Source organism: Natrix helvetica (assembly GCF_964273705.1).
Source record: "Natrix helvetica genome assembly, chromosome: W".
Lineage (NCBI taxonomy): Eukaryota > Metazoa > Chordata > Lepidosauria > Squamata > Natricidae > Natrix > Natrix helvetica.
The window spans coordinates 84072724-84100695 of record NC_138555.1 but is presented as its reverse complement, the minus strand read 5'-3'; the positions used below and the strand labels follow the sequence as shown (position 1 = coordinate 84100695).

Sequence of the window (27972 nt, the reverse complement as noted above, 5' to 3'; positions counted from 1 at the left end):
CCAGTTCCCGCATAAGTCCTTGTGAACAGCGTACTGTCTGGATCGAATGCTTCCATAATAATGTTTTCCCAGCTCCTCATTTCCGCCTCTATTATCCAACCATTTATTACACAAATCCCATATTTGAAAATGCTCTTCTTTTATCTTTAATACTTTTATTACTTTTCTTTTATCTTTAATGCAGGAACTGGGTATGTTTAGCTTAAGAGAAAGAAGGACTAGGGGAGACATGATAGCATTATTCCAATATCTCAGAGGTTGCCACAAAGAAGAGGGAGTCAAACTATTCTCCAAAGCACCTGAGGGTAGAACAAGAAGCAATGGGTGGAAACTAATCAAGGAGAGAAGCAACTTAGAACTGAGGAGGAATTTCCTGACAGTGAGAACAATTAATCAGTGGAACAGCTTGCCTCCAGAAGTTGTGAATGCCCCAACACTGGAAGTCTTTAAGAAGATGTTGGATAGCTATTTGTCTGAAACGGTATAGGGTTTCCTGCCTAGGCAGGGGGTTGGACTAGAAGACCTCCAAGGTCCCTTCCAACTCTACTATTGTATTGTATTGTATTGTATTGTATTGTATTGTAATGTCAGTCTAGCCAGTGGGGGGGGGGGAGTCAAATTTTTTAACAACCGGCTAAGCCAACATTTTGGTTTCTAAGCAAGAGCGTTGTTAAGGGAGTTTCAACACATTTTACAAGTTGGCCATGCCCACCCAGTCACATGACTGCCAAGCCACTCCCACCCGGTCACATGGCTGGCAAGCCACTCCCACCCGGTCACATGGCTGGCAAGCCACTCCCACAAAGCAGGCCACACCCACAGAAGAGGTTCTAAAAAAAATTGAAACCCACCATTGCAGCCACCCCGGAAACATGCCGCTTGTCACTCGTTTCTGGCTACCAAATAAACAGAGACTTCCTCTCCTGCAGCCTGCCTCCATTTTATTTCCACTTTTCTGTCTCTCGGCTTGGAACTGGATCGAATTTTTCTTCCACGCTCAGTCCTAAAATAGGGAAGAGTGGGGAAAAGTAAAGTGGAGCTTCTAGTGAGGACCTAGAGGTTGGTGGCAGAGTTAGGATTGAGTCTTTCCCTCTGACGTATCCACAAAGAGAGGGCCAAGGATGTCCAGATACATTGGCACAACCACACAATCAAAGCTCCCTCGTTTTCACTCCTTCAACACAGTCTTCTCTGTTCCACAACCAGATTTCTGGAGGTTGTTGGTTCCACCTCAGCCTATTGTTGTGGCCCGCCAGTGGCCAGCAGAGCTGGCAGCAAAGTCGGACAGTGAGGAGGTCGGGGAGGAGCACGGGCCAGTCCTGGAGGCCTGGGAAGGCTCGGACGAGGGCTCTGCATCGGAGGCAGAGACGGGGCTGAGACCGTCTGGCAGTGATCAGGTGCCTACGAAGCTAGCCAGCAGTGAGGCAGAGGAACAGCTGGAGCCTGTTCCCCGTGTGTGCAGGTACAGATCTGCCAGAAGAAAAGAACAGCTCAGAAATCAGAGTCGACTTGGGAGTAAAGCCACAGGTGGAAGGTGATTGGCCCCTCCCCTAGGATATAAAAGAGGAGCGAAAGGGGAGTGGGCTTTTTGCAGGAAACAATTCGTTCGTTCGGTCGTTAGATTCATTTCAGGAGTGTGAAGATCTGTCCGTGAATCTCCGGGACTCTGTGCTCTGTCTTTCCTTGCACAGCGCCTCCTTTGGAAAATATTGACATGGCAGCTTTCCAAGCTAGATAAGGTCTGTGGTCATAAATATCCCTTTGAAAGACTGTTTGCCAGGCCTTGGCTGAAGGTGAACGAGAGGAATTCACCTTTGTTGAATAAAAGGGGTTTTGTCGGGACCAGGACTCTGCCTCGTGCTTTTGGGGGGAAGCCTAGGTGAGAACACCTACACGAAGTGCCCTAAATCTTGACCAGTGTCTTTCCTTGGGAGGTCCTCCATGACTTGGTGGGCTGAGGAACCTCATCCTACAACAGGGTGAGCGACCGGTCTCCTTAGATGGAGATGCTGTTCTCTACCTCAGAAGGGTTGAGATAATGGTAGGGCAGCTCGAGGCGTCGGTTCCTCTCCTCAATTTCCTGGGAGATCTTGGTCAGATGTTTTTGGAAAGCGGCGATGACCTTCTTTGGGCCTTCCTCAGTGAAATGTTCCTCAGGGTAGTAACCCAGTGACCTCTGGAAGGAGATGAAAGAAAGCCATAGTGAGGTCCTATCTTAGGAGATCTGGAGGATCGTCTTCTTGAGAGAAGACTTCTAGGAGTAGGAGGTGGGAGATGGGAGATGTTTGGAGACCACGAGATGTGTCTCCTTTGGAGCTGATATTCTGGAGTTGAGGGCTCCATTAATTCAATGGAAGTGGTTTAGAGCAAGGAAATCCTCCCAGAATGGAGATCTCCCAGGATCTGAGGAATGATCCCTTGAAGGAAACCTGGGAATCCAGGAACGATGGTGGCCTTCACAAGCCTGGACGATATATTTCCCCTCAGAAAATTTCAAACTTTCCAATATGACGAAAGAGATCTCCGCTACCAACCAATTTAATGAAAAGTAAAGCAATATATGAACTGCAACTAATTCCAAACGATCGTATAAGCAACCAGTCGTAAATCAAGAACCAGGTCTATCTTCACAAGAATCCATAAATTAACTAAGATTGAGAAGCCAGGGCTGAATTCAGATTTCACTCTTAAGACATGGCTTGTTCGACTGTGGTTTATTAACTACACTAGGATTGTTTGGACTTGCAAACCATGGTTTATAAACTACAATGGCTGGACCCAAATCAACCCAACCAGAACCACAAAAACGTATTATAACACAACCCTGATTTGTCGAATCTTGGTGTTGGGATTATTTAAAAATCCCATGGCTAAATTGCAGATTGGGATTAAACATTAAAGATTCCTTAATCCTTCCCTCTCATCATCATCATCATCATCATCTTTTGATGACCCTATAATCCCTTGCAGGGTGGAATCTGGGCAACTGAATGGAGTTGAATGTTTTACTGGCCAGCTGCCCTTCCCTGTTGCCAATGCGGAGTTATATTCGGTAGATATATTTTCATCTTGACCAGAAAGAGAAATATCTGCCTCTACCTAGGATCGAGCCCACAGACTCCTGATTGTGTAGACGAGAGCTCCACCTCTAGGCCACCGCTAACTCCTTAATCCTTCCCTCTCATGGTCTCCCTAATTTGGCCTGTGATGCCGAAAATATTGTCTCACCTTATCTCCTCGTTCTCGGCTGAGAAGCCACAAGATGAGCAACATCTGGCAGCTTGTGCTGACATCTGGTAAGGTCTCCAGGATGTCGGCAAAAGTCACGCCGCCTTTGGATTCTGGTGGAGGCCGTCTCATGGTGGAAGGGTAGTTGGGCATCCAGGCTCCAAAATCAAACTGGAGAAGAAGGGAAATTGGAAGTTAGAAGGTCTTCAGACCCAGGAGCCATTCCTTAGCTCCCACTTGGAAAGACAAAGATCTACTCTAGAGGAGGTCTAGAAAGGAGACCTCCATTGGCTCTTTGGGATGCTTTCTATAAGTGTAACTTGTAGCTCCATCTCTCAAGCATGGAGCCATCCAAAGAGTTCCATCTCCAAGCATGGAGTCATCTAAGGAGATTCATTTCCAAATATGGAGACATCTAAGGAGCTTTAACTCCAAGCATGAAATCATCCAAGGAGTTTCATCTCCAAGCATGGAGTCATCTAAGGAGCTTCACCACCAAGCATGGAGACATCTAAAGAGCTTCATCTCCAAACATGGAATCAGCCAATGAGCTCCATCTCCAAGTATGGACTCATCTAAGGAGCTTCACTTCCAAATATGGAGCTCTCTAAGTAGCTTTATATCCAGGCACGGAATCATCCAAGGATGATTCCAAGCGTGGAGACATCTAAGGAGCTTTATCTTCAAGCATGGAGACTTCTAAGAAGCTCTAACTCCAAGCATGGATTCATCTAAGGAGCTTCATCTCCAAGCTGGAGTTGTGTTTATTAAACCCCTTTTCATGCATATGGTGAGATTTCCACCAATCTGATATAATCCAGATATCCTGGCTTACTTTCCATCATAGCTGGCCAGCACGGAGAGCGTTGAGTTGGAGAAAAGGGGGCAGATGGACGCTTCATCCCACCTTATCCTCCCATAGTATTAAGGACGAAGAAAAGATCCTCCAAACCTGGCTATTGTTGACACTGGCATGGCGGGCTGAGCAGGTGAAGATTATCATGGTCAGATACTTGGTTAACGCAGCAATAGTTCCTAGGTGTGCAGGGAAACCTGGAAAAATTAAAAAAGTGAATTGTTAAATTGTCCTGGTCTACCCAATGCGAAGAAGAAACATGCCACTAGTTTGGGGAGTGACATCAAGCTGGCCACGCCCCACCCAGTTGGCCACGCCCACCCAGCCCCCTCGAGGTCAACCACAGCCCTGATGCGGCCCTCAATGAAATTGAGTTTGACACCCCTGATGTAGAGGGATGACCTCAAACAAGGTTCTCCAACCGTAGCAACTCTTGTGGACTTCAACTCGCACAATTCCCCAGCCAACTCTTTTTTCACTTTGCTGAAGTCAAGATATATTACGTCGACCGCATTCCCACTATCGACTAAGAAAGTTATCCTATTTTTTTTTAAAAAATGCAATAGTCTAGCTGTCAACTCCTAAAGTTGTCATAATGGGAGAAGGGGGGGGGGAAGCGCATTCCACACATACTTTCGGTTAAAGTCGGATCTCAGATTATTGCAGCAGGCTTGGGAAGGGCGCACCTCATTGGGAAATGGGATTTATGACACAGACCGAGGGAAGGGAAGGAACAGGGTTAAACTTCAGCTATAACTCAAACACAGCATAGATCTGACTGCGAAAAGATCTTGCCAAAAATAAATGCACCTAATAAATGACTGGTTTTGTATTGAAATTTGGCTCGAGGCTCATGAATCAATTAGGGCATTTTTTGGAAACCTGACGCTAGCCGCATTTGCTCGTGATGTATCAGAGCTGAATTCCAGTGAAGCTTCACGGGACAGGGAATTCTGGGAGTCGAAGTCCGCAAGTCTTCAAGTGGACAGGACCGGACACCACCACCCCCCGGTTTAAAATTGATTCTTGATTTCACACCTCGCTCACGGAAAAGCCGCGTGGGTGGGTTGAGAGAAAAGAATTTTATACCAGAGGATTGACGCTGATGGAAACATTTCTCGAAGATTTCAGCCACCCAGGCCTGCAGCTCCATATCCTTCTCCACAGCTCCGTCGCTTGGGTAATAAAGGCCGATCATTCGAGACACAAAACTGCAAAATGGCGGAACAGGGGAACAGAAGTGCCATCAATCCCGGAATACGAGAGGAAAAACTCACATTTGCCTAAAGAGCAGTACAGCCGCAGGAACGTCTGATAAGCAAGTGGGCTGTAGAAAAGCTAAGAAGCCATTCGGGAAGGATTCTATTGGCTGCTACGTATTAAACCCGAGCTCTATTTATGCCAATCGATGTTTAAATTCCTCGTACTCGTCGATATTATTTATTCATTTGTTTAAAAAACTTTTTAGAGCCACCCATCTCAGTCAAAGACCCTGGGTGTAACAGATTGTAACAGATTAACAGAGTTGAAAGAGACCTCGTAGGTCATCTAGTCCAACCCCTCCGCCCAAACAAGGCTTCTCTTAATCAGAACCGGGGCGTAACTCTGGAACACCTCAAGCAATTTCAACCAAACTTGGTACACAGGTGACTGACTCTCTGGAAACAAATACTGTGGGGGTAAGACACCCTTAAAAAACCCCGAGGGGAGTCTGTGTTCTGTTAAGATACAGCCTGTTGTGCCTTAAAATGGCTTCTACTTTACTGCTGTAAAATGGCTTCTACTGTGCAGCGCAGTAACAGCTTCACAGTACTCCACAAGGGGGTTCCCTCTGGTAAGGGGGAAAATTCAACATTAGTAATTACATTTGGTCTGGATATTTCCCCCCTATAAATAAATACCTGGGCAAACCCCAGGTTATCGGTTGGTAGTTTAATAAAACAGATAAAAATGTAGACTGAAAAATGTAGACCTGTTTTGGCTGCATTCATCATTTCCTGCTCAATCTAATCTAACCATGTTAGCTAGGAAACCACAAGTGTGTCAAATAGGCTTATTTCATGCAAGCCAAGATCTCCGATCTAGAGATTATTTTGCGGGCAAGATACTATGGCCTGAATTCTGAATTCTCCTACAGCAGTGTGTTGTTGTTGTTGTTTTCAACTTCAGCAGGATTAAGAGGTGTGGACTTCAACTCCCAGAATTCCCATGCTGGCTGGGGAATTCTGGGAGTTGAAGTCCAGCCATTTGAGAACTGCTGAGGTTGAAGAACACTAGATCTGGAATGAAAAGTGCCCCTTATGAAACCTGCAGTAATTGTAATTGGAGGAGGGGGTGCAGATAAGCCTCGCTTGCCATATTGTCACCCCCTCTCGTTGTCTTCCATGGGGATCGCACCTCTCTATAGCGGTCCAGAGCTTCAGACCGTCCTCCTTGTAGTAGTAATTGGGCAACGAAGCCACCCCTCTGTCTCGGAGGTCATCAGGGAGGCAAAGCATGGAGTAGGTCAGCTTCGAAAGACCCCTCGCCACCAGCTGGGACATACCCTGGAAACCTGTGCCTATCACCTGGGAGGAAGGAAGGAAGGAAGGAAGGAAGGAAGAAAGACAGAGAAATAAATAAAAAGAAGGTGAAAGAAAGAGAAAAAGAAAGAGAAGGAAAAAAGACAAAGTGAAAACAAAGAAAAAAGAGAGAAAGAAAGAAAGAGGAAGAGGAAAGAAAGAGAGGGAGGAAAGAAAGAAAGAGAAGGCAAAAAGTATGGAAAAGTGAAAAACCAAGAAAAAAGTAAGATAGAAAGAAAGAGAAAGGAAGAGGAAGAGGAAAGAGATGGAGGAAAGAAAGAAAGAGAGTGAAGAAGAAAAAGGAAGAAGAAAGAAAAGCAGAGGAAGGAAGGCAGGGGGAAGGGAATGGGGAAAGAAAGAAAAAGCAAATGAAGAAACATAGATTTAAAAAGAAGAAGAAGCAAGTTAGGAAGGAACAGAAAGAAAGAAAGAAAGAAAGAAAGAAAGAAAGAAAGAAAGATGAGAAAAACAAAAGGAAAGAAAGATAAAGAAAGACAAAGAAAAAAAGAAAGAAGTTGAAAGAAAGAGAAAAAGAAAGAAGGAAAAAGAAAATGTGAAAAGAAAAGAAAAAAGAAAGAAAGAGGGAGGAAAGAAAGAAAGAGAAGGAAAAACCAAGAACAAAGAAATAGATAGGAAGAAACATAGATAAAAAGGAAGAGGAGGAAGAGGAAAAAAGAGAAGAAGGAAAGAAAGAAAGAAAGAAAAAGAGAGAGAAAGAAAGAAAGAAAAGGAAGAAGAAAAGAAAGAGAGAAAGAAAGAAAAAGAAAAGCAGAGGAAGGAAGGCAGGGGGAAGGAAATGAGGAAAGAAAGAAAAAATAGATTAAAAAAGAAAAGGAAGGAAGGAAGAGAGAGAGAGAAAGAAGGAAGGAAAAAGAAAGAAAGAAAGATCACATTTGTAGTACACCTCCATCAGAGGATACCTGACACACGTAAAAAAGGAGAAGGTCTCTACTCATCGAGTAGCACCTTCTATCTTCCATTTTTTGGACCTACGCACCCCCCCCAGACACCCCTTCTTCTGATGCCTGGAACAGTCTAACCCACAAAAATGCTCTTCTCCTCCCACATGCCACCCCCTTCCCTTCCCTTCCCAGGCCTGATGTAGGTCTGTCTGGTGGACCACCACCACCAAGGATGATGGAGAGTGAGGAGGAGCCGCCCATTACCTTGTCCAGCATCCCATCGGGAACCAGGAGGTGCATCCTGCCAAGGATGTTGATATGCAGGGTGTAGCGGAAGTGTGGGATTAAGAGCTGTGGACAAGGAAACCACAAGGCAGGTCAGAGAAGAAGACACGAAGCAAATTATGGAGTCCCTGGGAGAGGTTCTCCTTCTTCTCGCTCTCTACGACAATTTAAGGCCAACTGGGAGAAGATCAGAGAGGAGGACCTCCATCCTGCACCTGTCCTCAGAATGCCTCAACTTCTAGAGATTTGTGGATGGGTCTCTTGAGATGTTTGGAGGAAGCCACAAGTCACAACCGTGTGTCGACTCCTAAAGTTGTCGTGGTGAGAGAAAAGGGGGGGGGGGAGTGCATTCCACGCATACTTTCGGCAAAAGTCGGATCTCAGATTACCGCAGCAGTTTTGGGAGTTGTGCACCTCATTGGGGAATGTGATTTATGACACAGACTGAGGGGAGGGAAGGAACAGGGGTAAAGTTCAGCTACAACTCAAATGAGGCTCAGATCTGACCGCAATAAGTGACAGGTTTTGTATTGAAACTTGGCTCAAGACTCATGAATCAATTAGGGCATTTTTAGGAAACCTGAATCGCAAAGTCCAGTGGACATCTGGGCCATCCGGTGGCCAAGATCCTTGCTTCATCTCTCAATGTTCCATGGGGTTGATGACCCCACCTTATGGCCGGCGGTCTCTCTGACCTCTGGTTCCCCTCCCCACACCGACGCACCTTGTGGACCGGATGGCACTTGGGAAGCTGCCGGAGGGTGGCCAGCAAGAAGACCTCCACCAGAAGGTGGGTATGAAGCAGGTGGGCCAGAATCTCGTGGATGTAAAGCGTGCTGTTGCGAACCCAAAACTTGGCCAGTGCCCACTCCCATTCCGAATCCGTGGGGAGGAAAATGGGGCTCCTTGGTCCAGGCTGCTGAGTCAGCTGGGAGGAGAAGAAACTTGTGAGATTCCTGTTTTTTCAAAGGAGACACTCCCCTCTGCCTGTCTGCCTTTCTGCCTCTGTGGTTGTCTGTTCGTCCATCCAGACCTACCTACCTACCTACCTACCTACCTACCTACCTACCTACCTACCTACCTACCTACCTACCTACCTACCTATCTATCTATCTATCTATCTATCTATCTATCTATCTATCTATCTATCATTCCATCTTTCTATCTACCTACCTACTTACTTACCTACATCTATCTATCTATCTATCTATCTATCTATCTATCTATCTATCTATCTATCTATCTATCTTTCTATCATTCCCTCTCTCATTATATCTACCTACCTACCTACCTACCTACCTACTTACCTACCTACCTATATCCATCCATCCATCTATCTTTCTATCATTATATCTACCTAGTTACCTAGCTACCTAGCTACCTACCCACCTCCATCCATCCATCCATCCATCCATCCATCCATCCATCCATCCATCCATCCATCCATCCATCTATCTATCTATCTATCTATCTATCTATCTATCTATCTATCTATCTCTCATCTGTTTCTCTATCATCTGTATCTCTCTCTATCTATATTTATCTATAACATCTGTATCTCTCTATCATCTGTATCTCTCTCTCTCTCTATCTATCTATCTATATCATCTGTATCTCAATCTATCTATCTATATCATCTCTCTCTGTCTATCCTCTGTATCTCTCTATCTCTCTCTGTGTCTGTCTGTCTGTCTATCAATCTATCAATCTATCAATCTATCAATCTATCAATCTATCAATCTACCAATCTACCAATCTATCAATCTGTCAATCTATCAATCTATCAATCTATCAATCTATCAGTCTATCAATCTATCAGTCTACCAATCTGTCAATCTATCAATCTATCAATCTATCAATCTATCAATCTACCAATCTATCAATCTATCAGTCTACCAATCTGTCAATCTACCAATCTATCAATCTATCAATCTATCAATCTATCAATCTATCAATCTACCAATCTGCCAATCTGCCAATCTGCCAATCTGCCAATCTGCCAATCTGTCAATCTGTCAATCTGTCAATCTGTCAATCTGTCAATCTATCAATCTATCAATCTATCAATCTATCAATCTATCAATCTATCAATCTACCAATCTGTCAATCTGTCAATCTATCAATCTATCAATCTATCAATCTGTCAATCATCTATCTGTCATCCAACTATCTAAATGGTCTTTCTAAGCGGTTTACAGAGTCCGCATCTTCCCCCAACAATCTGGGTCCTCATTTTACCGACCTCAGAAAAAAGGACGGAAGGCTGAGTCAACCTTGAGCCTGTTGAGATTTGAACTGCTGGCAGTGGGCAGAGTCAGACCCCCGAATCCTGCATTCTAACCACGGCACCCCCCACGGTTATTGATGGTCGCAAAGTGAATCTTTCGGTCGTTAAGTGAATCCAGCTTTCCCCAAGAATTATTATTATTATTACAGAAACTATTAAAAAACGTTTCCCCCAGAAGTTTCCCCCAGAAGCTTCAGAGGTGGAGAAGTGGGGAGCCTCTTACCTGAATGGCAAGGGGCATCATCTCCCCCCAGGGGTTGAGGTGGAGGAGGCAGAGAGGGGCCGAGACGTACTGGGGGGACCCCTGGAGCGTGGTGGCTGGGATGCCCTCCAGGATCTGGCAGTCAACGAGGAAGATCCGCCCGTCCTAGGAGCCACAAGCAGAGGGCTGAGATGGCGGGGAAGGAAGGCAGGGAAAGAAGGCGTCTGGAGAGACCATGCTACGTTTCCCAAATGGAAGGTGTGGATTCCTCGCCGGCTTTGTCCTTCCCCTTCCGCTTCTCATCTCTCCTCCCTCTCTCTCGGCTTCCACCTTCCCTCCCTCCCTCCCTCCTCCTGCTTTGTCTTCCTACCTGCATTGTCCTTCTTTCCTCCCTCCTTCCCTTCATCTCCCCTCCCTCATCCTTCGTTCCTTCCTCCTCCCTCCCTTCCTCCCTCCCACTTCCCCCTACACTTCCTCCCTTTCTGTTCCTGCCTCTGTTGTCCTCCCTCCTTCCCTCCTATCCCTCCCTCATTTCCTCCTTCCCTTTTCCTGCCTCTGTTGTCCTCCCTCCCTCCCTCCTATCCCTCCCTCATTTCCTCCTTCCCTTTTCCTGCCTCTGTTGTCCTCCCTCCCCTTTCTCCCTCCCTCATTTCCTTCCTCCCTCTTCCTGCCTCCGTTGTTCTCCCTCCCTCCCCTTTTCTGTTCCTCCCTCCATTGTCCTTCTTTCTTCCCTCCTTCCCTTCATCTCCCCCTCCCTCTTCCTCCTTCCCTCCCTCCCACTTCCCCCTCCTCTTTCTCCCTCCATTGTCCTTCCTTTCTCCCTCCTTTCCTCCCTCCCTCTTCCTCCCTCCATTGTCCTTCCTTCCTCTTCCTTCCTTCCTCTCTCCCTCCCTCCCTTCCTCCTGCTTCCTCTCCCTCTCTCTTTCTCCTTCCATTCTACTTCTTTCCTCCCTCCCTCCCTCCCTTTCCCATTTGGACTGTTTACAATGAAGGACCCCAATCCACCATCTTTGGGGAGAACTAATTAAATTCAGAGAACTGGGGGACTCTCCAAAATTCATCCATTGGTTGCTACAGAGGGAAAGACCTCAGTCTGTGCTGGGCCTACCGAAAGCAGTCTGGCACCAACTCTGGATGATACCCTGTCCTTTTCAAGGAGGCAATCCTGAAATGGTTTCCCATAGAAAGGGGACCTCCAACGGGTCACCCAAAAACTCCATTTTGGATTTCCTATCTCAGGAGCTCCAAAACATCTTGGTTTTCTCGCTGGGCGGTGACATGAAGGCCAAGGTGTTGGATTGGTTTAAGAAGGTCCTCCTCAACCACGAAAGGTCCCCGGAGGACTTTTAGGTGGGACTTCTCTTCCAGCCCACCCCACCTCACAGGGTTTTATGGGGGAAAGGGGTGGAGAGAACATCAGGTGGACTATCTAGGAAGCCTCCAGAAGCTGAGGGAGATGTTGGCTTCCCGTGAAGACCACCAAAGCTTCTCCAGAAGAGCAGTCAGTCTTACTTGGTAGAGCCAGTTTTGCATTAGTGTGTTCCACATCTCACCTTCACCTCCTTCTCCAGGGTGGTCTCCAGTCCCAACGATTCAACCACCATCTGTTGCGTCACCGGGAATTTCACTGGAATCTCTGTGCATCGCTGAATGATCCCAGGGCACGCCCCGTTGAGATACTGGTAGCCAAAGAATGCATCTTCATCCCAATGCTTACTGACGTATTCTGGGGACACAGAAACGTCCTTGAAAAGTCAGGTAGGTTTTCTGGGAATGGAAAGATCTGGCGGATTGTTCTCCAGAACAATATTTCTCATTTTCGGTCCCTCCTGTTTAAAAACTAAATTTCAGTGTAAGTCTGTGTTGGGGGCCTTTCTGGCATCTGGCCCCTCCTGCAGCCGAATCAGAGGAGGGGGAGGAGGAGGAGTTGTGGGTCAGAGTAAGGAAAACCTACAGGCTGTTCCAGTGCTGATGTCCAGCATTGAGGGCTCTGTGGTCCTTACTCAACCGCAGGGTTTCCCCAACCGTCGGCCCTTTAAGAGGGATGGATTTCACCTCCCAGAATTCCCTAGCTGGTATGCATTAAGCTGCATTGACTTCAATTCCCAGAATCCCTCAACCAGCATGGGGAATGGAAGGCCACACATCTTAAAGGGGTCAAGTTTTGAAAAACACTATTTTAGAATATACTAGCCGATAAATCGGCGTTGCCTAGGTATTAATTTATAAGGGGAAAATGTCCGGACCAAACGTAATTTCTAATATCGGATTCCCCCCCTTACCAGAGGGAGCCCCCCTTGTGGAGTATTGTGAAGCCGTTACCATGGCAACTCCACTGCACTGCACAGTAGAATCCATTTTAGAGCAGTACAGTGGAAGCCATTTGAAGGCACAACAGGCTGTATCTTAACAGAACGCACACAAACAGAACGAGAGGTTTATGGGGTGTCTTACTTATCCCCCACAGTATTTGTCTCCAGAGAGGAAGTCATCTGTGTACCGAGTTTGGTTGAAATTGCTCAAGGCGTTCCAGAATTATGCTGGGACACACACACAAACACACATTTATATAGTTAGATAGATAAATCGTCTCCACCTTTGGATTTGGGGAACTGAAGATAGTTGTTGAGAGGGCTTCACTTGTCTATACGGGGAGTACAAAAATGACTGGGGAATTCTGGGAGTTGAAGTCCACCCATCTTTAAATGGTCAAGGTGGAGGGAGATTGTTCTGTAGGTAGTCCAGAGGTAGATTCCTATAAATTCGGACCGGTTTGACAGAACTTGGGTTGCTGGAACCGGCAGTGACCCAGGCTGGCCACGCCCTCGAACCAGTTCTCTCGGCCATCTTGTTTTTGGCTTCTGTGCATGCGCGAGAGGATTTTTTTAGTACTGCGCATGGGCGCCTGCTGCGCAACCACGAACAAACCAGCAGTAACGGCTGCCGGAACTCACCCCTGAGGTGGTCCTCAACTTACGACCACAACTGAGTTCAAAATTTATGTTGTTAAGTGAATTTTGTCCCGTTTTACGACCTTTCTTGCCATACTTATTACGTGAGTCACAGCAGTTGTGAAGACTGACCTGAGGTTGGAGTCCGATAAAACCAAAAAGCCCTCCGGATGTCAGCCAATTTTTTCCAGGATCCCTTGTGGTTCAACAGACCTTTCAGCTTCAACTCGATTTCCCTGGCATTGAAAAAGGGGAGACAAATTTAAGAAAAGCCAAGGGGAACATAGAATAACAGGGTCTAATAATGGATAAAGGACTTGGGGAGAAAAATGGAACTTTGACATTATATATGTTGACGGCAGCAAGATTATTTTGTGCCCAAAAGCTGGAAGGACACTGTGATTCCGACAATGGCTGAAAGGCTGCAAAAGTTGATGGAATTAGCAAAGATATCTAAATCGATTCCTTTGATTAAAGAAAAGAAGACAATTAATTTGGTTTCTATTGGGAAACCACTTCTGGACTTCATGCTCGAGGTGGGGAAAACTTTGATTTCCATTGCTTTGATTAAAGAAAAGAAGACAATTAATTTTGTTTCTACTTGGAAACCACTTCTGGACTTTGTGCTCGAGGTGGGGGACACTTTGATTTTCATTGCTTCGATTAAAGAAAAGAAGGCAATTAATTTTTTTTTCCTACTTGGAAACCACTTCTGGACTTCATGCTTGAGGTGGGGAAAACTTTGATTTCCATTGCTTTGATTAAAAAAAAAGAAGGCAATTAATTTTGTTTCTACTTGGAAACCACTTCTGGACTTCATGCTTGAGGTGGGGAAAACTTTGATTTCCATTGCTTTGATTAAAAAAAAAGAAGGCAATTAATTTTTTTTTCCTACTTGGAAACCACTTCTGGACTTCATGCTTGAGGTGGGGAAAACTTTGATTTCCATTGCTTTGATTAAAGAAAAGAAGACAATTAATTTTGTTTCTACTTGGAAACCACTTCTGGACTTTGTGCTCGAGGTGGGGGACACTTTGATTTTCATTGCTTCGATTAAAGAAAAGAAGGCAATTAATTTTTTTTTCCTACTTGGAAACCACTTCTGGACTTCATGCTTGAGGTGGGGAAAACTTTGATTTCCATTGCTTTGATTAAAAAAAAAGAAGGCAATTAATTTTGTTTGTACTTGGAAACCACTTTGGGACTTTGTGCTCGAAGTGGGGAAAAAATGAAATTTTGGTTTTGGATTTTGCTGATCAGACAGATTGTTGTTATAGAAATGGCTAGCATATATTATTATTATATAAAGTTGAGGTTTCATTTATTACCTGATTCTACTGCATCAAAGGAATCGGAAGTCAAATGCTTTTTAAAAAAAATTTCCATTCCACCATCCATTTTTCCTTCTTCCCCTTTTCTTCCCCAATCTTCCCTTTATTTTCATTTTTTTTCCTTCATATTTTTATATTTTACGTTCTGATCAACTAATAAAAAATTTCAAACCGAATAACGGAACAGAGAGCGACGGGGCTGGAAGGGACCTCAGAGGTCATCTAGCCCCGCCCTCTCCGTAGTGATTTTACGGCAACTTGTGAAAAATAAAACCGATTAAACGGCAAACAGAAGGGGATTATTTTCCTCCCAGCAATAATGAAGTTAATTCTTGGATTCTCCTCCTGCTCTTTCACATTTTACATACGCCGTTTTCAGAAGGACTCGGAAGGAGCAGGATTTGATACTGGAATATTGATCGCTCAGGTGTAACTGGTCCACTGAATCGGCGTCTAGACATTTGGGCCATCCGGGTTGATAATCTTTATATCTGTAGCAAAAAAAAAAAAAAAGACAGCGGAAAGAGTTGCTTAATTGTTGCTGTTATTTATTTATTTATCTATTTCCGTCAAGCATGAATTAGATAACCGACATAAGTACAAATATGATTATGAACACATGAAGTGGATACGAATTCAAGGGAGCATTAGGACAAGGACGGTAGCAGTGGTGGGTTCCGGATCCCGTCGGAACCGGTATGCATACGCCTCCACCATGAGACACCTAGCTGTTTGGTGGAGGTCGCACAGGCCCCGCACGCTGGGCGCTTGTGCGCAATTGGCCCCTTTGCACTAAAAAGCGGTAAGGAACGCGGGCGGGCAGGTGGGTCAAATGAGTCACCGTTCCCAGCTACCACTGGTACACCTGTACCAGGGCGTACTGGCTGAAACCCACTGCTGCTCCCAGCTACCGCCGGTATGCCCGTACTGGGGCATACTGGCTGGAACCGACCACTGGACTGTAGGCACGCTGGTGCGCTTATGCACACCCCTTAAAGACCTCTGAAGAATGGGGTGAGGTCGACAGTAGACAGCCTAAGGTTGACGTGTTGGGGGTTTCGGGGAAGAAACCCCAGTGTCAGGTAGTGCATTGACAATTCCGATGCTAAAGTCGTCTTTTCTGCAATCGAGTTTGGAGCAGTGTATCACAGCAGGTTTGTGTCTATTGCGTGCTCCTGTGTCGTTGTGGTTGAAGCTGAAGTAGTCGTTGACAGGTAGGACACTGTAGCAGATCATTTTACGGACTACGCTTAGGTCGGAGTGAAGACGGCGAAGTTCTGAATTGTCTAAGCCCAAAATTTCAAGTGTGATGGCATAGGGTATTCTGTTGCGAGCCGAGGAGCGGAGGACTCCTCTCGTGAAATACCTCTGGACTCGCTCGATTGTATTAATGTCCGATCTACAGTGCGGATTCCAAGTTAGAGGAGCTGTATTCGAGAATTGGTCCGGCAAAGGTTTTGTAAGCCCTAGTTGGCAGTTCAATATTAATGGAGAAGAAGCTTTGCAAAATTAGGTTAATAACTCTAATGCCTTTTTGGCAATGCTGTTACAGTGAGCTCTGGGGCTTAGATCGTTAGAGGTCAGTACTCCAAGGTCCTTGACAGAGGGAGGGTCGTCTACGAGGTCGTACCCACCCAGCTTGTATTTTGTATTCTGATTTATTTACTTTTTTGGCCAATGCGTTGTAGGAAGTTAAAACCCACCCTCTCCTAGAAAAAAAAAAAGAAATATCCTGGGAAATATTGAAAAGGCAGAATATGATATGGATCAGAAATGTTTTTTTCGGTAGGAAACAGACTTACTCTTAATAGCCGCCGCCTTTGTCAATGGGCCATTCAAAGGGCCTGGGCCAGTCTATTCTACATAACAAAGATACCCCTTTCTTCAACTCCAGGGTGATGGGATTAAGGCATGATAGGATTAGCCTTTGACCCATCTCACCACAGGGCACCTGGGAAGAAGCAAGGCTCAAACTTGGACTCAAAACACAGCCTAAAGAGTTGCCCCATGGGAGTCCGACAACCAATCAGAAGACAAGATCAAGATCAAAGGCCAGAGAGGGCATAAAACCAGGGACTTTCAGTATCTTGGTCTCTTCTTCACCCAACATCTGGAAGCCTGTGATTCCCCCTTTTCTGCTCAGGAGCTCAAGCCATGGGGTCCTGTCCACCATTAAAACCATCTTTCCAAGCAGCCTCCATGTTTTCAGTGTCTTTTTCCCCACCGGGAACTGAACCCACGAGAAAAGTTTCTTCCAACAGTGTAAGATGGAGCATTCGTTGGCCGAGATTCGGAGTTGCCAATTGTTGGGCCACTCTTGACACACAGTCAATGTTTCTTTTCTTCCCCCTTTCCCCTCCCTTGGAGAGGCTCTCAATCCGGGGCAAGGCACGGAGGCAACGCTGAGAGTTCGAATAATAATAATAATAATAATAATAATAATAATAATAATAATAATAATAATAATAATAATAATAATAATAATAATAATATTTAATGCTTCTAGACCGCCCCCTCTCCCGAACTCCCCTTTATGGCTCCAACTTTGCCCCGAGCACTCCCACGTTTTTGGCAAATCCCAGAGCAAATCGCTCTCGCACATACACACACCAGTGGGGGGGTTCCAGGCGGTACGGGCCGGTACGAACTGTATCGGTAGTAGCCGGGAGCAGTGGCCACCGTACCAGTACGGTGGTTCGTTTGGCCCGCGTACCATAGCTGTTGATAACGCAACGCGACGGGATCCGGAAGCCACCACTGGCACACACCTCAAGAAACCTCTTTGGCGGTGAGAACCGCTTGCTTTAGGGAGTGTTGGGAGAGACCGAAAGAACGAACGAAGGAGTTTTTGCAAATTAAGCCCCGCGCAAATATGTAGCTGTCTGTTGAGACTCAGCTACAAAACAATTAGTAATTTTTACGGAGGGGAAAAAGATCAGGATTTCAAAACATTCCCACGGAGCGGGGGGGGGGGGGCCTGCAAGTTGTTTGCGCCTGGATGCAGGAAGGAGTGCTTTGCATTTTATGCGTGAAGATTCACCTCCTTGTTGTCCCCATTTACACCTGGCCGTCGGCTGACTCACCTGTAGGCTTCCTGTTTTGCGAGCAGTTCGTACCGGCGATGTTCTGAAAGCAATTGGCTGCCTGCGTCTACGCGAGCGATTTTGGCTGCGAAAGAAGAGAGGGGGGGTGTGGTGGTAAAATTGGAATTATTTGCAATTCGTCTGCTTGGTTGCCCCTGCCTTCTGCCCCCCCCCCCACCGAAGGAAGAGAACACTGGAAGTCTTTAAGAAGATGTTGGAGAGCCATTTGTCTGAAACAGTATAGGGTTTCCTGCCTAGGCAGGGGGTTGGACTAGAAGACCTCCGAGGTCCCTTCCAACTCTGCTATTGTATTGGAAATAAAATACGAAGAGAAAAAAAAAGAACACAACTACCCTTTCTTCTTCTCCATTTTCTTCTCTTCCTCCCATCCTCCCATCTCTCTCCTTCCTTCCTTCCCTCCCTCGCCCCCTTTCCTTCTTTTCTATTTTCCTCCCTTCCTCCCATCTCTCTCCTTCCTCCTTCCCTCTCTCCCTCCCTTCCTTCTTCTCCTTTTTCCTCTCTTCCTCCCCCATTCTCTATTTCTCCTTCCTTCCTTTTTTCTATTTTCCTCCCCTTCTCCCTTCCTCCTTTCTTTTTTTCTTTCTTTCTCTTTTCTTCTTTTTCTTGGTATAGGGTTTCCTGCCTAGGCAGGGGGTTGGACTAGAAGACCTCCAAGGTCCCTTCCAACTCCGCTATTGCATTGTATTGTACTGTAAGATTGAAAACCTTTCTTTTACATTAAAGGAATAATTGGGGACTGTAAAATATAGGTGGCGCTTCATTTAGTGACTGTTTGAAGTGATAACGCCCCTGAAAATGTACATTATGGCTGTTTTTCCACATTTAACGACCGTTGCAGTCTCCTTGGGGGGAGGTTGTCGCGTGATCAAATGCATGGTAACAGACTCGTATTTATGACGGTTGCAGTCTCCCAGGGTCATCTCCTCCTCTTTTGCGACCTTCTCACAAGCAAAGTCAGATTGACTTAGCAACCTTGTTACTAACTAAAGTGATTCACTTAAGAACGGTGCAAAAAAAAAGGTCGTCAAAGGGGGCAAAACTCGCTTAACACTTGTAGCAACGTAACTTTTGAACTCAATTGCGGTCGTAAGTCGAGGATTACTTGTAACTGGAACCCAGAGGTAGGCAGCTACGTACCTCTTAAACCTTCCCAATTGTTTCACGCTTTTGAATTGCTTCTTTTAATGACCCCATAATCCCTTGTGGGGTGGAGTCTTGGGCAATGGAATGGAGCTGAGTGTTTTACTGGCCGGATGCCCTTCCCTGTTGCAAGTATGGAGTTTTGTTCGGCAGATATATTCTCCAGAGAGAGAGAAATATCTGCCTCTACCTAGGATCGAGCTCTTGATTGTGAGGCAAGAGCTCTACCTCTAGGCCACCCCACCACTCCTTTTGAAATAGCTGTCACCGAAGGCAGAAATTCCACGGGGAAAGCTTTCCGGTTTTCTCAGAAAAGCCTTTGAGAGTTAGTGTCAATAGGCTGTCCCTCATCCGATTTCTTCGGCTAAATTAATTTGATTCGAGATTGGGTTGGGAATCTGATAGCTGTCAAGGATCCCAACGGTGAAATCGCTGGGTGGGTGGACAAATTTAATAAATCAAATCGTAAATGTGTCCATCAGAGAGACAAATTGATAACTGTGAATACCTGCCTGTCGGGATGCAGGAGCTGGAAGCAATTCAAGGATACTTAAGCCCCCAAAAAATTCTAGGTCAGCACAAGTTCCAGTTTTTCATTTCCTAATAAATCATCCTTGGGTTTTGTAACTATTTTTACCTACTTAGGAAAGTGTGTCAAATGAGTCTGACAATACTGTGAAGTGCTTAAACCATCGCTGTTCATTATAAAGCACTGGTTTTTTTTTCAAACTTGGCAACTTGAAGTTGTGTGGACTTCAACTCCCAGAATTCTCCAGCCAGCAAGCTGAATTCTGGGAGTTGAAGTCCACACCTACCTTGAGAAAGACTGAATTATATTCAGTTCCTCGTTGAATATTGACTGAAGCTTCTGTGGACCTCACTCTACTGCGATATTCCCCAAGCTTGGCAAAAAAGAAGAAGAAGAAGTCCACTCATCTTCAAGCGGAACTTCTTCTGAACTTCCATCTTCAGTTCTAGGAAATGAAATTCACCCATCTTCAAGGTGAAGTCCACCCATCTTCAGTTTTGGGAATTGAAGTCCACTGATCTTCAAGGTGAAGTCACCCATCTTCAGTTTTGGGAATTGAAGTCCACTGATCTTCAAGGTGAAGTCCACCCATCTTCAGTTTTGGGAATTGAAGTCCACCGATCTTCAAGGTGAAGTCTATTCATTTAATTCTTGGAATTGAAGTCCACTCATCTTCAGTTCTAGGAGCTGAAGACCATCCATCTTCAAGGTGAAGTCCACCCATCTTCAATTTGGAGAATTGAAGTCCACCATCTTCAAGGTGAAGTCCACCCAACTTCAGTTCTGGGAATTGAAGTCCACCCTCTTCAAGGTGGAGTCCGCTCATCTTTAGTTCTGGGAATTGAAGTCCACCCTCTTCAAGTTGAGGTCCACTCATCTTCAATTCTGGATGTTGAAATCCACCAATCCTGAAGCTGAAGTCCACTCATCTTCAGTTCTAGAAACCAAAGTTCACCCATCTTGAAGCTGAAGTCCACCCATCTTCAGTTATGGGAATTGAAGTCCACCAAACTTCAACCTAAAGTCCATTCATCCATTTCTGGGAAATGAAGTTTACCCATCTTGAAGCTGAAGTCCACCCATCTTCAATTCTGGGTGTTGAAGTCCACCAATCCTCAAGCTGAAGTCCACTCATCTTCAGTTCTGAAAACTGAAGTTCACCCATCTTGAAGCTGAAGTCCACTCATCTTCAGTTCTAGGAGCTGAAGACCATCCATCTCCAAGGCACCTTCAATTCTGGGAATTGAAGCCCACCAACTTCAAGGTGAAGTCCACTCATCTTCAGTTGTGGGAATTGAAGTCCACCAAACTTCAGCCTAAAGTCCATTCATCCATTTCTGGGAATTGAAGCCCACCAACTTCAAGGTGAAATCCACCCATCTTCAATTCTGGGTGTTGAAGTCCACCAATCCTCAAGCTGAAGCCCACCCATCTTTAACCTGCCAAGCTATGAGAAAGAATGCTCAAGGGCTTCCTTCCAGAAGCTTCATAGAAGGTGGGAAGGTCTCACCTGTCCCTTCTCGGAGTTCGAGGGTGCGGTAACCCAGGATCCATCGATAGCAAGGGAAACGGTGGGTCTGCCCCCCGGGGGTCTCCACTTCGATGTAGCTGCAGTTCCAGTTGGAGGGAGGGAAGAATCCATACGGCTCCTTATGAAGACGGACCAACAGGAGGTCCCCCAACTCCACCTGGGTTTCCACCACGAATTCCTCTACCTGCGAAGCCGAAGAGGAGAGTTTAAGTGCACCTGGACTACAATTCCCATCCATTCCCATCAGTGGTGGGATTCAAAAGTTTTACTACCAGCTCTGTGCGTGTGGCTTGGTGAGCGTGGTGTGGCTTGGTGGGCATGGCAGGGGAAGGATACTGCAAAATCCCCATTCCCTCCCCACTCCAGGGCAAAATCCCCATTCCCTCCCCACTCCAGGGGAAGGATACTGCAAAATCCCCATTCCCTTCCTACTCCAGGACAAAATCCCCATTCCCTTCCCACTCCAGGGGAAGGATACTGCAAAATCCCAATTCCCTTCCCATTCCAGGGGAAGGATACTGCAAAATCTCCATTCCCTTCCCATTCCAGGGGAAGGATACTGCAAAATCTCCATTCCCTCCCCACTCCAAGACAAATTCCCCATTCCCTTCCCACTCCAGGGGAAGGATACTGCAAAATCCCAATTCCCTTCCCATTCCAGGGGAAGGATACTGCAAAATCTCCATTCCCTTCCCATTCCAGGGGAAGGATACTGCAAAATCTCCATTCCCTCCCCACTCCAAGACAAATTCCCCATTCCCTTCCCACTCCAGGGGAAGGATACTGCAAAATCCCAATTCCCTTCGCATTCCAGGGGAAGGATACTGCAAAATCTCCATTCCCTTCCCATTCCAGGGGAAGGATACTGCAAAATCCCCATTCCCTTCCCACTCCAGGACAAATTCCCCATTCCCTTCCCACTCCAGGGGAAGGATACTGCAAAATACCCATTCCCTTCCCATTCCAGGGGAAGGATACTGCAAAATCTCCATTCCCTCCCCACTCCAGGGGAAGGATACTGCAAAATCCCCATTCCCTTCCCACTCCAGGGCAAAATCCCCATTCCCTCCCCGCCCCACTAAACCCTCTTCCCCATTTTCCTGTGGAGGGCAACAGAAGCTGACCCAGCCCATCAGCCGGGACTCAGGAGGCAGCAAATAGATCAGGGGCGGGGCCAGCCAGAGGTGGTATTTGCCATTTCTGTGAACTAGTCAAAATTTCCACCACCGGTTTGCCAGAACCAGTCAGAACCGGCTGAATACCCCCTCTGATTCCCATTGGTTATTAGAGTGGAGATGGAGAGAGTTGGAGAAGACAGGGCAGGAGGAGGATTCCAAAGAAACTTTGGAAAGAAAGTGCAGAGAAGAGCAACAAAGACGATCCTTAAAGGCCTGGAGACTAAAGCATCCAAAGAACGGTTGCAGGAATTGGCTGTTGTTAAGGAAATCCCTCCAAGTTGTTAAGCGGGTCACGGGGTCGTTAAACAGATGCAATTTCCCCCGTCGACTTCACTCGTCGGAAGTGGGCGAGGAAGGCCTCCAACGTTGACCACGTGACCCCCCAAGACGCTCAAATAAATACAGGTAGTTCCCTGACTTACGACCGTTCACTTAGTGACCGTTCAAAGTTACCGCGGCACCGAAAAAAGCGAATTAGGACTTTTTTTCACACTTATGACCATTGCAACATCCTCATGTCGTGGGATCAAAATTCAGGTGTTTGTGGTTTACAATTACGACAACGGGGGAAAAAATTGAGATCCATTGCATGATCTGTTTCTTGGAAAATGCAGGAACGGGCATGAATCAAAGCTGGGATCGAATCCAAGTTCCCTCCTCCATTTCCCATCCCGAATTTAAAAAAAAACCAACCAACACATCACAGACCGAACTGGTAGAACCGGATTAAATTTCAGTTCAGATCTGCGCGACGAGGAGAAAAATGGCACCATTCTTATGTTTTATGCTTTATTCATGCGTCCCAAGAGCAGGAAGCAAACTCCTGGTCCCGACAAAACCCCCTTTTTTATGAATTGGCTGCAAATTCTGCTCCTTCCCATCCAGCAAAGTCTTTCAAGGGAGGATTTACGGTCACAGACCTCATCTGGCTTGGAGAGCTGCCAGGCCGAGATTGGCAAAAGTTAGCCAGGAGTCTCGGAGAGTCACGAACCAATGAAGCGAACTAATGGTCTCCTGCAAGCTCCACTCCCCTGGCGCTCCCTCTTTTATTTCCTCTGGGAGGGCCCATTCATCATCCACCTGTGGCCTTACTCCCAAGTCAACCCCTGTTCTTTAGCTGCTCCCTTCGTCTGGCCGCTCTGCACATGCGCACACTGGGAAGAGGCTCCAGCTGTTCTTCTGCCTCACTGATGTCCGACTCCAAAGGCAGCTGAGAACTGTCGGGTGGCTCTGACCCTCTCTCTGCCTCCGACACAGAACCCTCATCCGAGCCTTCCCCAGACTCCAGGACTGGCCAATGTCCCTCTCCAACCCTCCTCACTGTCCGAATCTCCTGCCAGCTCCGTCACCCGTTGGCAGGCCTCAACCATTCTTATGCTTGACAGTTTAAAATTAAGTTTAAGATTACAAGAAAAAGGCTTCCGTCTTAGAGATTGTTATCAGGTTAGTAAGAAGGCAGCAGGGCGGAAGTTTCTTCCGCGGAGACCCCTCGTTGGGGGTGAATAAACAAGGGGTCTTCCTAGGGGAAGGTAGATTTTAGCCCGTTGGAAGGAGAAGGGATCAAATTAAGGGAGGTGGGGGGAGAAACAAGGATCCAATGTATTGATCCTTTGGGATGCTGCCATGCGCTTCCTTCTTCTGATTAAATAGAACGTTGGTAGCTCATGGTCCTCTGAACCCCGTTCTCTTGCTGACGTTTCGTGACCCAACTAGGGAATGTCGTCAGTGCTAGAAGGGAGTGGGGTTTGTGGTCGGGAGGAAAAGGAGTGGGAGGAAGAGGAGGAGGAGGAGGAGGAGGAAGAGGAGGAAGACTGTGGGGTCCTTGGTGCTATCTGACCTTGGTTGTTTTCTGGCAGATGTTTCGTGACCCATCAGTTCTATTTTGAGGACATCATGTTGATGATGTTACCTAATGAATGAAATATCTGTCAAAAAAAACAGCCAAGTTCAGAGAGCTCTAAGGACCCCAAGTCCTCTTCCTCCTCCTTGCAAACCCCACTCTCTTCTAATACTGATAGCGTTCCTTAGCTGGGTCATGAAACGTCTGCCAGAAAATAACCAAGCTCAGAGAGCATCAATCTTCCTTCCTTCCTTCCTTCCTTCCTTCCTTCCTTCCTTCCTTCCTTCCTACCTTCCTTCCTTCTTTCTTTCCTTCCTTCTTTCCTTCTTTCCTTCCTTCCTTCCTTCCTTCCTACCTACCTACCTTCCTACCTTCCTTCTTTCTTTCTTTCCTTCCTTCTTTCCTTCCTTCCTTCTTTCCTTCTTTCCTTCCTTCCTTCCTTCCTTCCTACCTTCCTTCTTTCTTTCCTTCCTTCCTTCCTTCCTTCCTACCTACCTTCCTACCTTCCTTCTTTCCTTCCTTCCTACCTTCCTTCCTTCTTTCTTTCCTTCCTTCTTTCCTTCTTTCCTTCTTTCTTTCTTTCCTTCCTTCCTTCCTTCTTTCCTTCCTTCCTACCTTCCTTCCTTCTTTCTTTCCTTCCTTCTTTCCTTCTTTCCTTCTTTCCTTCCTTCCTTCCTTCCTTCCTTCCTTCCTTCCTTCCTTCCTTCCTACCTACCTACCTTCCTTCTTTCTTTCTTTCCTTCCTTCTTTCCTTCCTTCCTTCCTTCCTACCTACCTACCTTCCTTCTTTCTTTCCTTCCTTCCTTCTTTCCTTCCTTCCTTCCTTCCTACCTACATACCTTCCTTCCTTCCTTCTTTCCTTCCTTCCTTCCTTCCTTCCTTCCTACCTACCTACCTTCCTTCTTTCTTTCCTTCCTTCCTACCTTCCTTCCTTCTTTCTTTCCTTCCTTCCTTCCTTCCTACCTTCCTTCCTACCTACATACCTTCCTTCTTTCTTTCTTTCCTTCCTTCTTTCCTTCCTTCCTTCCTACCTACCTTCCTTCTTTCTTTCCTTCCTTCCTTCCTTCTTTCCTTCCTTCCTTCCTTCCTACCTACCTTCCTTCTTTCTTTCCTTCCTTCCTTCCTTCCTTCTTTCCTTCCTTCCTTCCTTCCTACCTACATACCTTCCTTCCTTCCTTCTTTCCTTCCTTCCTTCCTTCCTTCCTTCCTTCCTTCCTTCCTTCCTTCCTTCCTTCCTACCTACCTACCTTCCTTCTTTCTTTCCTTCCTTCCTACCTTCCTTCCTTCTTTCTTTCCTTCCTTCTTTCCTTCCTTCCTTCCTTCCTACCTACATACCTTCCTTCTTTCTTTCTTTCCTTCCTTCTTTCCTTCCTTCCTTCCTTCCTTCCTTCCTTCCTTCCTACCTACCTACCTTCCTTCTTTCTTTCCTTCCTTCCTACCTTCCTTCCTTCTTTCTTTCCTTCCTTCCTTCCTTCCTACCTTCTTTCCTTCCTTCTTTCCTTCCTTCTTTCCTCCCTCCCTCCCTCCCTCCCTCCTCTCCTTGAAGCACCCAAAAGGTGAAATTAGCAGAGAACAATCTCTTCTACTAGTTGAAGGAGACCTGCTGCAATTTCTCCCAATTTCCTCCCCCCTGAATTTCTCCGTGCATGTCAAAAGCTCAAACGCTCAGCTGGAGAAATCGGAAAATCTGGAAAATCAACTCAGAAGATCCGGCATGCAAATGCCAGACGACCACCAGATGTCAACAAAAGAATAAATAAAACTAGCCGATAAGCCGGCGTTGCCCGGGTATTTATTTATAGGGGGGAAATATCCCGACCGAGCGTAATTTCTAACGTTGGATTTTCCAGAGGGAGCCCCCCTTGTGGAGTACTGTGAAGCCGTTATCACGGCAACTCCGCTGTGCTGTACAGTAGAAGCCATTTACGGCAGTACAGTAGAAGCCGTTTTAAGGCACAACAGGCTGTATCTTAACTGAACACACACCCCATGTGTGGGGTGTTAGGAGTGTCTTACCCTCACAATATTTGTTTCCAGAGAGTCAGTCATCTGTGTACTAAGTTTGATTGAAATTGCCCCAGGCGCTCCAGAGTTATGCTGGAGCCCACACACACAGAGAGACACCCACGGCCATTTATGTGTATAGAAATAATCACGATAATAAAGCCGTCTTTCTCAACTTTGGTGGTTTGAAGATGGGGTGGACCTCAACTCAGCTGGGGAATTCTGGGAGTTGAAGTCCCACGCATCTTCCCATGGCCAAGGTTGAGAAACGTTGAGGTAAAGCATTTCCTTTCTTGCCATCCAGGGTGGCAAAGGATGACCTTAATCTCGTCCTCCGGGAGATTTTCCTGCCAGCCTGCCGGAAGGTGGCAGAGGATGATGGGAGCTGTAGTAACAGCTGGAGGCTCCCAGGCGGTTCCTCCCCTCGGTCAACCATCCCAGCACTTACTTCTCCTGGAGAGAAATCCTTGCCGAATTTATCCAGGTGAAACTTGGGCGTCTCCCCGTGAGCGCCCACCAAGGAGACGGAGACGGTGTCCATGGTGCCCCCAAAGAGGTAGTTGCCGGTGGCCACACGGATTTTGTAGGTGGCGGAGGGGACGGCTGCCATGCTGGCCGGTGACCCTGATGGAGATAGATAGATAGATAGATAGATAGATAGATAGATAGATAGATAGATAGATAGATAGATAGATAGATAGATAGATAGATAGATAGATAGATAGATAATTAGTTAGTTAGAAAGATGGATAGATAGATAGATAGATAGATAGATAGATAGATAGATAGAGATAGAGAGATAGATAGAGATGATGGAGGAGGAGGGAGGAAGGAAGGAAGGAAGGAAAAGAGGGAGGGAAAAGAAAGAGAGAGGGAGGGAGGAGGAGGAAGGAAGGAAAGTAGGAAGGGGAAAGAGAGAGAGAGAAAGAAAGAAAGAAAAGGGAGGGAGAGGAAAGAATAAATAAATAAGTGAATAAATGAATGAATCAATTAATTTATTAAGGGAGGGAGGGAGGAAGGGAGGAAGGAAGAAGGGAGGGAGGAAGGAAGGAAGAGAAAGGAGGGAGGGAGAGGAAAGAATAAATAAATGAATGAATGAATAAAAATTAAATGAGGGAGGGAGGGAGGAAGGAAGAAGGAAGGAAAGAAAGAAGAAAGGGAAAGGAAAGAAGGAGGGAGGAGAAAGAAAGAAAGAAAGAAATTGAATGAAAGGGGAGGGAGAAGAAAGGATAAATAAATAAACGAACGAATGAATGAATAAAAATTAAATGAGGGAGGGAGGGAGAAAGTAAGGAAAGAAAGAAGAAAGGGAAAGGAAGGAAGGAGGGTGGGAGGAGAAAGAAAGAAAGAAAGAAAGAAAGAAAGAAAGAAAGAAAGAAAGAAAGAAAGAAAGAAAGGGGAGGGAGAGGAAAGAATAAATAAATAAACAAATAAACGATCAATTAATTAATTAAATTAGGTAGGGAGGGAGGAAGATGGGAGGGAGGAAGAAAGAGAAGGGAAGGAAGGAGGGAGGTGAAAGAAAGCAAGCAAGAAGGAAGGAAGGAAGGGTGGGAGGGAGTGAGGAGGAGGAAGGAGGAAGGAAGGAGGAAGAATGAGATAAAGAAAAAGAGGAGAGGAAGGAAGGAAGGAAGGAAGGGAAGGAAGGAAGGAAGGAAGGAAGAAAGAAAGAAAGAAAGAAAGAAAGAAAGAAAGAAAGAAAGAAAGAAAGAAAGAAAAATCAGCACCAAAGTTTAGCTCCCTTTCACCTCCTGGAATTTATCCCTTCTAGCCAAGGAACCGGTCCGTTCACCTGTCGCTCAGCCTCCGGTGGGGGGAGACGAAGCCGGGCGAGACCAGACGGTGGTGGGCCGGAGGCTCTTCGGGGAGGCTCCCCCTCTCCTTCACCCCACCTCTGAACCTCCCGTGGCTGCTGCCCGGCACCCAGGAAAGGCCACGGCACAAGGCGAAGGCAACTGGCCGAATGCGGGAAGAGCCCAGGTGCCAGCCTTGCTAGGAGACGCTTAAGCACTTCCTCCAATGTGCAATCACCCAGGCAGGAGG

General features: G+C 46.3%; 1 protein-coding gene across 1 annotated transcript; it reads right to left on the bottom strand.

Annotated features, from left to right (window-relative positions):
* Positions 1-967: 967 nt before the first annotated feature.
* Positions 968-27811, bottom strand: LOC309400778 (hydroperoxide isomerase ALOXE3-like). Its single transcript, XM_081969437.1, has 15 exons — positions 27722-27811; positions 26378-26553; positions 20887-21091; positions 17687-17771; positions 14972-15094; positions 13405-13508; positions 11875-12047; positions 10343-10486; positions 8557-8760; positions 7812-7898; positions 6482-6651; positions 5174-5295; positions 4181-4281; positions 3229-3399; positions 968-2176 (listed from the first exon to the last, which is right to left on the bottom strand). Exons 2-15 carry the CDS (start codon positions 26537-26539, stop codon positions 1997-1999), a joined length of 2031 nt encoding a protein of 676 aa, XP_081825563.1. The 5' UTR covers positions 26540-26553; positions 27722-27811; the 3' UTR covers positions 968-1996.
* Positions 27812-27972: the final 161 nt, after the last annotated feature.